Source organism: Coccinella septempunctata, chromosome 4 (genome assembly GCF_907165205.1).
Source record: "Coccinella septempunctata chromosome 4, icCocSept1.1, whole genome shotgun sequence".
Taxonomy (NCBI): Eukaryota; Metazoa; Arthropoda; class Insecta; order Coleoptera; family Coccinellidae; genus Coccinella; species Coccinella septempunctata.
Genome location: NC_058192.1, coordinates 29422861 through 29437446, shown reverse-complemented (window position 1 = coordinate 29437446; position 14586 = coordinate 29422861). Strand labels below are relative to the sequence as shown.

Here is a 14586-nt window from a genome sequence, read left to right as displayed (position 1 = left end):
GGAAAAACTACTGAATCCAGGGTCCACCCTGGAGAACACGAGGATTCATTCATCTGATACTCGACAGTAATTTAATCTTAAGTAATTGAGCCGGCAATTGTGTTGGCTGAGAAATTAAATAAACTGATTCAACTAAAAGGAATTAGCATGAGAAGACAGTAAATCAGTATTCATTATCAATGAGAAAGACTTGAAAAGATTCAATCCTGTTGCTACATATGTAAACATTTTCATGTGAGAAGGTCTAGAGAGGTCTGAAAATATATGTAAATTATAATGATGATTGAACACCCGTATGTCAAAATCAGGTAATGCAGTGGACTGTTACCAGATAATTGAGTTGAGTTGAGCCTACAGATTACTTTGACGTGACGTGGGACCACGTCATAATACGCATGATTAAAAAATCTAACATGCGGTTTTGCGCGGAAGCGTTCAAATTGTTTTGACGTGACATGAGAATTCACGTCCAAGTCTATAATTCATTCACATTTATTTTAGCAGTCGGTTGGCCATGAAATAATTTCTCAGGTTTTTGTAACTAGAACGAAGAAAGGTTGGTACTCATGAAATGTCGTTAATGTCATAACGCCGTTGACACAACTAATATCAATTTTTATTACGAAAATGCCGAAAGTGATTGAAAAATGAGACAGGGTTTCAGGAAGTGCTATTTAGAATTCAGGTCCGCTCATTCAAATTGTTATACCCTGATATTCTAAAATCCACAATACGTCAGACGCTAGCGAACATATTCAATGTAAGAGAATTTATATAATTTGTGATGATAGTGTCTCAAATATAATGAGATGAAGGTTTTTAGCGGCATGCAGACAGGAATTGAATTCCGAAAAAAGTACCAACCAGAGCAGGATTCGAACCTACGACCCCCCGTTTACCGGTCAGGTACTCTCCCAACTGAGCTACCCGGGCGAATCCTGCTCTGGGTGGTACTTTTTTCGGAATTCAATTCCTGTCTGCATGCCGCTAAAAACCTGCATTTAATTTATATAATGTTTCATCTGAATCAAAACGACTTACGAGTATATTTCAGCTGAATATTTCCACAATCAGAAAGATTGTGAATGACGGGGATGACAAAGAATTTCCTTCTATTGGGAGACCCAAAAAAGTGGTGGCATTTGAGAATTTTATGTTTGAGTGAATTAATGCGAAAAGTTTACTACAGGATTTTCGATGAATGTCATCGTAGAATAAGTTCCCGAAAATTAATTTTTCAATTTTTCATTTGACTTGTCCTATACATTGAAAAAATATGTCTTAAGGTTCATCCAATAAATACCTAATTATTATCAATGTATAGCCACAAATAAGCCCCAGTTGTCCTGTTAATTGTTTATTCATATGAAATTTTTGTTCAAAGGTGAAGTTCATCTTGACTTGAAACTTCCTTTAATTCCTTTTACATATATTAATGCAAAATGATTTTTGTGGAAGAATTTAACATTCTTGTAATCCATCACTGCATCATATGCATTTCAACTACGGGTTAATTTTTTTGAAATCTACAACTGGTGTAACGTATTCAAACTAGTGCATATTATGATATTATACTGATGTCTTGTATTTTCCATGAAAATAACTGGATTTGGTATGCCTTCAATCAGTTTGTATAAACTCCAAATATGTTCGTCACATACTTTCCTAGGAGATTCGACCTTGAGATAAAATACTTAATAACAGAAACTTTTACGTAGAACGGGCAACACAATATAGCGTTGATTTAAAACCCAAAAATGTTTCGACAACACCACAACCCAACATTTTCGTACTATACAGAGTGAAATGTGTCAAATTTCCATGGCCAACCGAGTGCTAAAATAAGAGTGAATGGAGTATATCTATGACATTTAGTATCATTGTGTATTTTTTTTCAAATGTGATCTCCAAACTTGACATTTATTGAGTATGTGGTGATCAGAGAAAACTTTCATGACCATTATTGACTCGATGGGCTGGATTGTGAAAATGACGAAGAATGTTCATAAGAGAGCACTTCTGAAATCAGAATTTTCCCAACTGAATACAGACAAAATTCAATATGTTGAAATTCGAAAAAAATATATTTCGATATATTCGATTTGTAAGGATTTTAATGGCATATATTTTGAAATTTAGGAAAATAGCCCATTCCATTACATATATCCAATACAGTGCCTTAGGATATATATTACTGAAGCTGTTAGCTGTAGCGTCCCGACAGTTCATCTGATTTGGTTCCGCCTTAAATTTCAACAACAAAGGGGGATAGTTCAACAACACCGTAGAAGTCGTAGAAATGTATTCAAATTATTTTCAAATATTAATTGACTGCCAATTTCTGAAAAGCGCTACCTACCAGTGGAAAAAAACGAAACTGATACCACATCCCGACAAGACGTAAAACAAAATCAGTCACATAATCAGTGATTACACCACAGTTTTAGACATCTTATCTGCAGCTTAACCGCCAATATTCAATAATATGGTGGAATTCGTGTGGAAAATTCAGCATTGAGACTCTGTTATGTATATCACGATCATTCACGAGTGATTACGATCCGCTTGTCTCGAATGTAGCGACACCTAACTATCAATTTTATAATTATTTTTCGTGTTTAGTATACCTTACCAACAGATGGCACTGGATAAAAGTGATTATCTATATTTTTAAGTTAATCTATGATTATGACGTGGTCCCACGCATAGATTAACTTAAAAATATAGATAAATCACTTCTGTATTCAGTGCCATCTATTGGGATGGTACACTTAACACGAAACATAATTCTAAAACTGATGGTTAGGTGTCGCTGTATTCGAAACAAGCGGATCGTAATCACTCGTGAATGATCGTGATATATTCCTTAGTTTTCCCTAATTTTTCAGGCATAGTTGCAAATAATGAATTTTGAGGTAGCCTAATTCTAATTCGTTTGCGCCAATCCCAAATTCAATGGAATATTGGCGGCAAAGCTGCCGAAAAGATTCGAAAAATTTCGAGTTTGAAATAGTGGCAATGAAAAGGATTCGATTTAATATCATGGATTGAAGGGACAGAGAAGTGCTCAGAGATATCTTCCATGTGCTACACTACAAGAAATTGCAGTGAGTTTGAAGATACTAGAAAATACGAGAACTTAAATTCGTAGAAGATTCGTATTAGTTCTCATTTTTCATTTGAATAATTTCGCAATCAACAACTAATGCGAATCATTTTTTGTAACTTTGGCGCCCTCCCACAAATTTTCGACACACTTAAATTGTCAGATTAAGAGAATAAATACTTTTCAACATACATATACTCTCTGTATAAAAAGTACCCGGAAAATGTTATTTAAATGAACCGCCAAAAAGGAATCGGTAATTTTTTTTTTCTTAAAGTTGGTAGGACCTTCCTTTATTACCAAGCCAAATTTGAGCGCGATCTGTCAACTAGTGTGTTTACAACAGAGATATAGAAGGGGGGAGATTGAGCTTCAAGCTGCGCGAACTGGCTAAAATTGAAGGCCGCCATTTGTCAGGAAATATATACAGCACCGCCTAAAAGTGATAGCATGTGGCAAGAGTTATATACAGGGCGACGTAAAATTCAGAATTTGAATGTTATGATTTCGTTGATAACAGTACTTGAAATTATGTGATTTCGGTCAATTCGTTTCTTATTTATTCAGTACAATACAAAATGAATACCAAAAATGTCAACGAAGGAAAAAATTTTTTGTTTTATGTATTCTGGTGAATATAATGAGATGTCCAAATATTGAACATATCATCTAAACCAATGAATCCTTTTGAATTATATTCAAGCGTTTGTAACCAACGATGAATTTTAATTTAATTGTCTTTTCTAAATAGGTAACGTTTTCAAAATAAAATCCATGATTTCGAAGATTCTAGCAATTTGGTCTTATGGGGTAGTTTGATATATATAGACTTCGAAGCGTCACCAATATTTGGTTTGTTCCAGAATCGCTTCTTTTCACTACTGTTCCCTAATTACGATCAGAGGAAAGTACCCTGAAAAATTGCTCACCCAATTTCCTTCGAGATGCAATTCTGGAACTCTGCTTTTAAGTTTTAATTTTTATTTTCTGTTTCTAAGGAAACACGATTTTGTCTATCTGAAGGACAATAAATTTTTTGCACAAAGTGGATACATTGATCTGATATTTTTTATTGGAAGTAAGACATGATATGATGAAAGCTAACAAGTCGATAAATTTTTCAGTAGCTACTGGCATTAAATATATAAAAGAAAAAAACATTTTTCTATTCATTTTATTTATACAATATTGTATATCCAGTATCGATTGCTGCATAAAATCAACTGATGAAGTCTTCTAATTGCAGAACCTTGAATTTTTCAGTATAAACTTTTTACAGATTGAATATTCTAATTTTAAAATGAGATCTGGCAATATTTTTCACTAAAAGAAAGCCATAATGTCTTCCAATCACTGAAGAATATAAAAAATGTTCTTTCAAGGAAGGGAACAAATCATCAACTCGATCATAAAATTTTTGGGATTGAATTGTTGCAAATGCTTCGAGAAAATTTTCATCTCTTGAAACTCTATTTTCAGTTGAAATCATCAAATTCCTGATTGACATATCGTTATAATTCCATATGATGGTACATGAAGTCCCTCTGAAACAAACAAAAAATAAAATCATCTCAGTTTCATATTAAATTATCTCATCTTACCTTGATTTTTGAAGAATATTACAATTCCCTCAAGACTGGAACTTTTAGGGTCACAGTATCATTCTCTACATTTTTTAAATGTCTCTTCATCAATGTGGCACTGAATCAAAAGATTTCTCCCAATGATGGGCAGCATTTTCAGAAATACGTTGATCTTGTCTCAAAAAGTCCATCACTTCTTTCATGTGTTGTATTTTATTTTTAAGAGACTTAATTGTATAATTTCCTTCTATATGGAGTTTTTTCAATTCGATGAGTCTTTTCATCAATTTTGAAGGAGAAATACTGAAATAAGTTTAAAAAATTTGTAAACCTATCAAAGATATTCAAAAATTGATATAATTGGGAACTTACCTATAATTGTGAAGTAAGCCATCGTAAATATCCTGCTATTCAGCGAAAAAAGCTAATAAAACCACACGAATCCGCTGAATATCACCAAAAATACGTTCATATTTGTTATTATTGTTTACATTCTTTTGACTTGACAGCAGGCAATGGCAGCTAAATGACAAGAATATTCACTAAATTGTTAGACCGTGATCATAATACCGTGCTATGACCTGACAAATGGCCACAGATTACAGAGTAGAATAGATCTGACACTCACGTTCTACGATGCAAAATACAGTTTATCCCGCCCTCAGCGCCCCCATGCGGCTGCCACCCAACTAACCGGGAGAAATGTCGGTATAACTGGAAACTGCAATCGCATGGCGCGAAATTCAAATTAGCCCATTCACTGGTATTTTAGACGTCGATAGTATAATATGGATTATTAGGGCGAATTTTAAGGAGAAATAAAACTTGTCATGAAAAATATACATATATTGATATACCCAGCACAGGAAAAAAAAATATGGAAATACATAAGCTATTATTATGGCAATGAATATATGAGCAGAGGTAAAATGTCAATAGGGTCACATATCTTCGTAAAGCAGGCCCTTCACGTACAGTTTTTCTTGACTCCCGATGCGACGCTCCTTCGCTCCATTCCAAAATTCGAACGTGAAGGGTATGTTCACTCCTGGATCGTCTCGCATCTGACTCGGCGCGAGACGTTCCAACCAGTCTAAATTCCTGGAGCGAAGGACACCAGGAGCCATTAAAAACTGAACGTGAAGGGACGACTCTCGCGCCGCTCCAATTCAAGCGAGGATAGTCATATCGTGAAACATCGAAAGAAACAAGGATAGAATTGCTTTCGTGGTTTTTTCGCAGTTCGCAAGATATTTTTGAAAAAAAGACGCCTTTTTTTTTAATGCCGAGAGACTTTTCCACTGAATTCATTGGAATATATAAATTTTTCCATGCTCATGGAAAATTAAATGCAGTAGATATTCCAACAAAAATTTCAGGGAGTTCAAAATTGTTTAATTGATTTCTGCAAAAGCATTCAACCGGATGTAAATAAGGCCGCTCCTCATGAAAATATCGGAATTAATGAATTTGGCGTGCTGTTTTGGAATGCACGTGTAGTTTCATCTCTCCACTTCGCTCCGGGAATCACGCGCCTGGAGCATCGCATCGGGAGTCAAGAAAAACTGTACGTGAAGGGCCCGCTTAAGACAATAATTATAATAAAAAGTAATAATATTAATAAAGAATGATCACGCCTAAACAGGGAGGCAATGAATAAAATAATGAGGATAAATTCAGATGCATACCACCCGACGATATGAATATCGACAAGCTGGCTAGCTCAATTCAGATCGTAACACTTGTCGATATTCATATCGTCGTTTGGTACGCATCTGAATTTATCCTCATCAGTAATAATATTGTTCATAGGAAATGAGGTTGAAATTATTATATGTTCAGAAATCTTCAACATTATCCAAAAAGGACACAATGTTTGTTGGGAGTCGGCAATAGAAATCAAAAACAGCATGCCAAAGCTTAGAATGCATGAATAATTCGGAAAAGAAAAAATTAGTTGCCCAAAGACCTATGTGGATTTTATATTTTCCTGCAGGAAAGATTTCAAAGTCTCTAAACAACAACTCCCTGTTTTATCTTCCTCACAGTTAGATCACCAGGAATGCATCGACATGAAATTATTAATAACTAAAGTTTTGAATGATGAAATAAAGTGTTCAACATTTGGGTTAGTATTCCTTACTCCATGTGCTCTAATGTACCCAAAAAAGTTTACTAAACAATCTTGATTGAAAGCCCCAGTGAGAATATATTTAAAGTGATGATCATTGAACAGTTTTTGAGTAAGGTAAAGGAATGCGTTCAATGTTGTCACTATATTCTTCAAAGTGGGCACCACAATGGATCTTTTCTTTTGAGGGCAATAAAATAAAATACTGTTGAAAATTTGTATCGCCTGCTCCCAAACAACATTGTGTTCTGTTTGAATACTAACCATCTTCTTTAAGAGTTTCGCAGTGGATGTCCAAGCTCTGGATACATTCAACGAATCAAATAACTCATCCAAGAATAGTTATAATGTCAGCAGTGTCGATAGCCTCTCTGTGAAGCTGAAGCGGATGCTTGATTTCTAAAAAGGAAAATAGTAAATTTTGGTATTATTATGTTTCAAAAAATACTTACCCCATTGAGAAATGAGCTTCATCATTGACCCCACGGAGTGGCTTAATAACTGACTACACAGTTTGACTTTCATTTCCATTAACACAATTTTTAAAGGGATTGGTTTAAGTATAAACGATTAATGTTATAATTACGTGGTTCTTTGAATCAAATATTTCTTACAAGAAAATTGATTTCCTGATAAAACTGTCGAGTTCAATAAATGGGTATTTTTAATTTACTCTCGTATAAGATCTCGTTTGTAAACAAGAATTTGCATTAAAGCATATTGACATTGACACTGTTGGCGTTCACAAATCCAATATGTCAGAATACAGTAATCTGTGGAGAATATGATATATATTTTCGTATGCAGTGCCACATAGCGATTGATTGCAGAACTAAAAACCGTATTTGGGGTGGGGGTAAGGAAGTGTCAAGCCCCTGCAAATGGCGGACCCACTTTTGTCCCATGAAAATAGGATGCGCAGTGGTCGAAGCTCAATCTCCCCCCTTCTATATCTCTGGTTTACAACAGCTGTCAGTATCAGTCGACCTCAAAAGTGCTCTGCGAATTTTACAATGGAAAAAATAGTTGATCAAAGAGTTTGCCTCAAATTTTGTCTTGCAAACGAATTTTCTTGTGCCGATTCATTGAAAATGTTAAAAAAAGCCTTTGGTGATAATTGTATGTCAAAAACACAAGCATACGATTGGTACAAATCATTCAAAGACGGTCGTGAGGTGGTCGAAGATTTGCCCCGTTCTGGACGGCCTTCAACGTCAACAACCGACGATAACATCATCCAAATCAAGAAATTAGTGCTCGAAAATCGTCATTCAAGTGTTATAGAGTTGGCTCGAGAGTTGAGCATTGATAAAATGACCGTTCATAACATTTTGACTAATGTTTTGTGTATGAAACGCGTCGCAGCAAAACTCGTTCCAAAAGAGCTGAATTTTTTGCAAAAAGAGCATCGAAAGCAGGTCTCTGAAGACATGGTTTCTCGAGCTGCTAGTGATCCAAATTTCATGAAACGAATCATAACTGGCGATGAGACATGGGTCTATGAGTATGACACGTTAACAGCTCAACAATCGACCGAATGGCGCCTACCAAACGAGCCGAATCCGAAAAATTCGCAAATTCGCAACGAGAACTGAAGGCCATACCTTTGGCGGAGTATGAGCGGTGCATGGAAAAGTGGTTTCGCCGATATCATAGTTGTATTGTAAGCAATGGGGACTATTTTGAAGGAGACAAAATAAATATTGATGATTAAATTTAAATTTATGTGTTTTTTTTTACAATTCCGGGTACTTTTTATACAGAAGGTATATCTTGATCTGACGCGCTCGAGTATGTTCAATGATCTTTTTGTTTTTTGACTATTCTGACAGGCTGTCCTATACAATTCCCCCTATATACAGGTCTAATTTTTGGTAGAGGTGCTCTACAGTGTCCAAGGTATATCCCCTTATATTAATCTGACACGCTTCCCAACTATTGAGAAAGTTCAACGAATTCAATATTAAATATTAAAACAACGTTTACAGTTATAGAGTCATCAATGAAAATTGATTGCGAGAGCCTCTTCATTCCATCAGAAAAGCAGATGGTTAGAATAATGATTTAGTGAGAAGGTTGAGATGTAATAATGATGCAGGGCAAGAGGTGATAGCTAAATTATCTAAGTCTGGTCATCAATGAGATCAATATATTAAATATGAGCAGAGTAATAATATTATAATTAATATGAATAGTACCTTATGTTGGGGCCACATCTGCTTCTATTGTCGCGAAGCAATGTGTGCTGAAGCTTCTTATGTGAAGAGTAAAGGTCAGTTCATATTATCCGTCCATCTGGGTTCAGTTCAGCTGCGCCCATTCGACTCAATAAAGAAATTGAAGGGATTCTCGGGTCAGGGAAAGTGCCGACTGAAATATGAAATTGAAGTTGGGACTCCTACTCGCTGCCTAAACAGGAATAACTAATTCCAGAATGAGTTTGACAGAACAGCTGATCTCATAAACCCAATCCTCAAGAAGTGTGTCTATCACACTCCCACAATTTTGGGCACACTAGCCCTGTGTTGCTTCTAAGATGTCTAAAACACTGGTGTGTGCACTTGTCAGTTTTTGCAAGCATCAACATTTCAGAAAATCGAGGATATGGGATCGGTTTCGTGGCGGCGCCACGGAACTGGACGGTCAACTGAGTCTGCTGTTCTGGATTTTGTTCATTCGATTCAATTTTCGTTGGATAAGGGACTGGTTGTTGCGGGCATGTTTTTTGATCTCTCCCGTGCTTTTGATACAATTTCACCTGGGTTTCTGTTGGGGAAGCTGTTCAACCTTGGATTTCGTGGTGTTTTCCTAGATTGGATTAGACTCAGGCATGGGCAAACTTTTTGAGGGGAGGGCCAGATAAAATGAAAAAATACCTAGGCGGGCCAAAAAAAATGAAAAATACACATTTTTACAAGTGATTAACTTTATTTAGATTTTTACATCAAATAGGATGACTTATATCCTAGAAAAGTAGAAAAAATTACAAAAATTAATTATTGTTCGGTAGGATACGAATGAGTATGTGAAAAATGAATCTGTTATTGAGCTTGTAAGAATTCTGGTAGAAATTGGCAGTGATGATGCTAAATGCTGGTCACTATAGTGCCAACAGATTACTCTGACGTAACGTGGGCTCAAGTCATAATGCGCATGATTCAAAAATCTAACAAAGGATTTTGTGCGGAAGCGTTAAATTAGTCAGACGTGTAGTTGACACGTGTTTTCCCACATTCCCACATTGAACGCTTCCGCGCAAAATCCTATGTTAGATTTTTGAATCATGCGCATTATGACATGAGTAATCTGTAGGCACCTCTATAGTCGGTTGCTTACGCTGCTATTCATAGTTTCATAGTGGAAAACACCTGTTCACAAAGCAATATGAAGTTGTTCCCGAGATATTATGATTATTCATTAAATATGCCTACGACGCCGCCCGTCATATTTAGTGCTCCTTCCTCCAGTAGTAATGTTGTAAATATTGGTCAAAGGTACTTTGAAGGACGTGATTGTTTGTTTCTTGAAATTTTTAAAAAATGTGTGATATTTTTATTGCTCTCATCGATGAAAATCGAAAGGTCAAAAATACTTCGAATTGCACAGACGTTGACAACGAACCAAACGAAAATTTTAATGCTCGATTCGTTACTAACCACTGCGAGCATAATATCATCATTCCAGTAACCGTGGTGTTGACTGCTATAACTCGGGGTCCCGAGACTCCCAACCAAATCCAAAATAATTTAGTTTAGATTTGAGAGAACTAGAACGCTACACCTATGCCAAGTTGCGCGCAAACTTTGCTAAACTAAAATTAATGGAAATCCAATAATCAGTTCTTAAAGCTCAAAAATTTTCATTTAGAAGGAAACCGTTACTTAATCGATTCAAACTACGCAGAATCGAATAATTGAATAAATTTTCGTGTATTAATCACACTTGAATACTGCCTTCATGTTTGGAGCTCAGCAACAAGCCGTTCGTTGCAACTTTTGGATTCCATGCATCATTATTTGTGTTCTGTGATGCAGTCATTGGAACATTGAAGGAGATTTGGCGACTTTTGCTTTTTCTGTGGATACTATCAAAGTCGATTATCTGCGCAGTTACAAGAAATAATGCCAGCCGCCGCCAGATGCACACGCAGTACTAAGGCTGAACCTCGAGCACATCTCTATGCAATTTAAATAACAAATTGGTGGTCGTCTTCGATGAATCTTCAACATTTTAAGATGATAATAAACAGGCCGCAACTTACGCTTTGAGACAACTAGGTATTAGGTGACATTGGTTTCCCTTATCTCAGGCGGTCAAACTTAGAAAACAAAAATACTGGCGATTATTTCAAAATCTTGACGCGGGCCGGATTAGACTTTCACGTGGGCCGGACCTGGCCCGCGGGCCGTACTTTGCCCATGCTTAGATTAGACACTATGTATCATACAGAAAATTGCATGTGAGAATTGGGGATGTTTTTTCTGACGAATATGAGATTGATCTCGGTGTACCACAGGGGTCAGTCTTAGGACCTCTTCTATTTATACTCTTCATAAATGATCTTCCATACTATATAAGAATAAAACTTATCATATTTGTAGACGATACATCATTTCTTGTAACAGCTGAGAATCTGAAGGAACTCATAGAGTTATGCCAATCATTATTGAAAGCCTTTGCCGATTGGTGTAGGATGAATGAACTTGTTCTGAATCTGGATAAAACACAAGTCATCAAATTCGGATTGAAGAAAGGAAATTCTATAGTCCTGAAATTTGGCCATTATAGCCTAATTTCCGAAGAGTCTACTAAGTTTCTTGGTATTTATATTGATGAGTGTTCGAGATGGTCTGATCATGTATCATATGTCAGCAGGAAGCTCAGTTCTTCCTTTTATGCCATTCGACGATTAAAGGATTGCCTTCCACTCACTTCTGTATTGAATGTTTATTATAGCTTGGTGTATAGTCACCTAGCATATGATATTAGGTTGGGGAAAAAGAAATCCATTATTTTTTCGGTAGATGGCTGTAGTGATCGATATCTCGTAAATTATCGATCAAACAATTTCAAATTTATGCTCGTTGTCAAGGTAACAGTTCGCACTAAAAGAATTCGTTTGCCGTTTTTTGTTTTGTCCATTCAGTTCTGAGTTACACGGCGTTAAAGATGGAAGTCAACAAAGAGAAAATTCGGTACATTTTACAGTTTTTCTTTGATAAGGGCGAAAATGCAAGTCAGGCGGCTGAAAATGTGAATAGTGTTTATGGTCCCGATACTGTAACAGCTAATTACGCGCAATTTTGGTTTCGTCGATTCCGTTCGGGTATTTTTGACGTTAAGGATGCCCCTCGCACAGTCACTGAAATCATCGAAGTGGACCGGCATGTTAGTAGTCGTAGCATCGCCCAGGAGTTAAAGATCGACCACAAAACAGTTTTAAACCATTTGCACATAGCTGGGTTTAAAAAAAAGCTTGATGTTTGGGTGCCACACCAATTAACACCAAAAAACATGATGGATCGAATTTCCATCTGCGAAGCCTTGACCAAACGTAATGAAATCGGCCCATTTCTTAAACGGATGGTGACTGGGGATGAGAAATGGGTCACATACGACAACATTATGCGAAAGCGATCGTGGTCAAAGCGCGGTGAAGCAGCTCAGACGGTGGCCAAACCGGGACTAACGGCCAGGAAGGTTCTGCTTTGCGTTTGGTGGGATTGGAAAGGAATCATTTATTACGAGTTGCTTCCATATGGCCAAACATTAAATTCAGACATCTATTGTCAACAACTGGACCGTCTGAAGCGAGCAATTGACCAGAAACGGCCAGAATTGGCCAACAGAAGAGGTGTCGTGTTCCATCAGGACAACGCCAGGCCACACACTTCTATAGTGACTCGTCAGAAACTCCAGGAGCTTGGTTGGGAAGTTTTGATGCATCCACCATACAGTCCGGACCTCGCACCAAGCGATTACCATCTTTTTCTTGCATTGCAAAACTTTTTTAGTGATAAGAAATTGGCATCAAGGGAAGAGTGTGAAAATCAATTGCTGGAGTTTTTCGCTAATAAGGACCAAGACTTTTATGAGAGAGGCATAATGAAGCTACCATTAAAATGGCAACAAATTATAGAACAAAATGGTGCATATTTGACCTAAATCGGACAATGCAAAACATGTTAAATAAAGTCTTGAAGTTCACGTAAAAATAATGGATTTCTTTTTCCCCAACCTAATATTTTGATCTGGGGCCGCTCTGTTGATTTCATAAGAGTTTTTATAGCTCAAAAACGCATCTTTCGAATGATATTTGGTCTGAGTCCACGAATATCTTGCAGACCATATTTTATGAAACATAATATACTAACTGCTCCTTGTATATATTTGTATAAATGTCTATTGTTAATTAAGAAAAATGAAGGTCATACACCTACACTCTCCAGCTGTCATAATTATAGTTCAAGAAATTCTAGAATTTTTTCTGTACCTAAACATAGAACAACTAAATTTGAAACATCAGCCAGATATATGAGCATTACTTTGTATAATCATCTACCTACTTCAATTAAGTCACTTAATTTGTCAAGAAAATAAAATCTATACTGTTGAGTAAATGTTATTATAGTGTTAATGAATATCTCAATGACAGTTGTATTCAATGATTTTTTTTTCCTATTCTCATTGTAGATGTAATGCTATGACTTGTCCTATACATTGTATTGTGTCTAAATGGATCAATAAACACTATCTATCTATCAAAGATTATAGAGTAGAAAGATAGGAAACGCCCTCATATCGCTGGTACTAAAAACCGACTACATTTTGGCCAGTGAAAACACGCGTGACAATGAGATGGCGCTAAAAACGCACTGTCAATGCAGGAAAACTTTTTGATAAGTTTTCTGTTTTTTAATTGAGGGGCGCGAAATTCGAATTCTATTTCTCGTATTGCATTCCAATATTGACTTTGTTTCTATCAGAAAACAAACATCCTGAGCGACAAAACAAAAGTATGGTTTTGCTTTGTGATCCGGATGTTAGTTTTCATCTGAACATTGTTTGGAATCAATTGATATCAACGAAAAACGCTGTTAGATGTGCTATATGTTTATTTGCAATTCATAAAAAAATTACAAAAATTGAAATAGTGGGCAATAAATGAAGCTTTAATTAGGACAATAAAGTATATGGTGATTTGCTATACGTCGAAGGTGTTGTTTCTGTACAATAGGTTGTTCTGAATTTATGAACTTAGTTGAATTTGTGAAATATACGCATATATCAGAAATTAATATGAACCAATAATCAACATACCATCATATAGTCCATTCAGGAATGATTGACATCCCAGTAGGACTTGAAAGTCCAGGCGCAGCTTAATATCTGGTCACAAAAGATTTACAAAAATTTCTGTACTTTCAATCACAGAACTAGAATATATTAATATAACCTAGAAAAGTATATGAAAATAAGAAATATTCAAATTTACAGCATATTAATCGGCATTTAAAATTGACACAACTATGTTTCCAATAAGTACGATTAAATTAAGAACATTAATGGCCGTTTGCACCGTTTGTCTAAACAACGATTATATTCTTAACGTTTAATTCCCTAACCGGGTTGCACCGTTCCTAAACGTTGATTATAAGGTCCTTAAACATCGTTTAAACTAAACGCTGAAATTTGCCCGTTTAAAACTCGATTAAGACATTGATTGAAGTAATACTTCAAATTCGATTGACAACTGTGTTTCCTAT

The 14586-nt window shown here is 36.0% G+C and overlaps 2 protein-coding genes and 1 long non-coding RNA gene across 6 annotated transcripts in view; 2 read left to right on the top strand and 1 right to left on the bottom strand.

The window, feature by feature from the left end:
* LOC123312367 (plexin domain-containing protein 2) overlaps positions 1–14586 on the top strand; it is a 105046-nt gene that overhangs the window by 66144 nt on the left and 24316 nt on the right. The window lies entirely within an intron of this gene.
* Positions 3303–8541, top strand: LOC123312371 (protein GVQW3-like). 2 transcript variants are annotated; one of them, XM_044896762.1, is made up of 3 exons: positions 3303–3441; positions 7779–8207; positions 8238–8541. In XM_044896762.1, the coding sequence occupies exons 1-3, from the start codon at positions 3341–3343 to the stop codon at positions 8413–8415; spliced, it is 708 nt and encodes a 235-aa protein (XP_044752697.1). In that variant the 5' UTR covers positions 3303–3340; the 3' UTR covers positions 8416–8541. The 2 variants fall into 2 exon arrangements, with proteins under 2 accessions (XP_044752697.1, XP_044752696.1); XM_044896761.1 differs by lacking the exon at positions 3303–3441 and adding an exon at positions 5144–5277 and having other exon boundaries at positions 7702–8541.
* Positions 4265–5217, bottom strand: LOC123312374. The gene is made up of 3 exons (XR_006537615.1): positions 5062–5217; positions 4708–4992; positions 4265–4650 (listed from the first exon to the last, which is right to left on the bottom strand). It is a non-coding gene; the product is annotated as an uncharacterized LOC123312374 (long non-coding RNA).

Excerpts from the sequence above, each read along its gene's own strand:
- LOC123312371 (XM_044896761.1), top strand. The coding sequence starts at position 7,702 with ATGGCGGACCCACTTTTGTCCCATGAAAATAGGATGCGCAGTGGTCGA.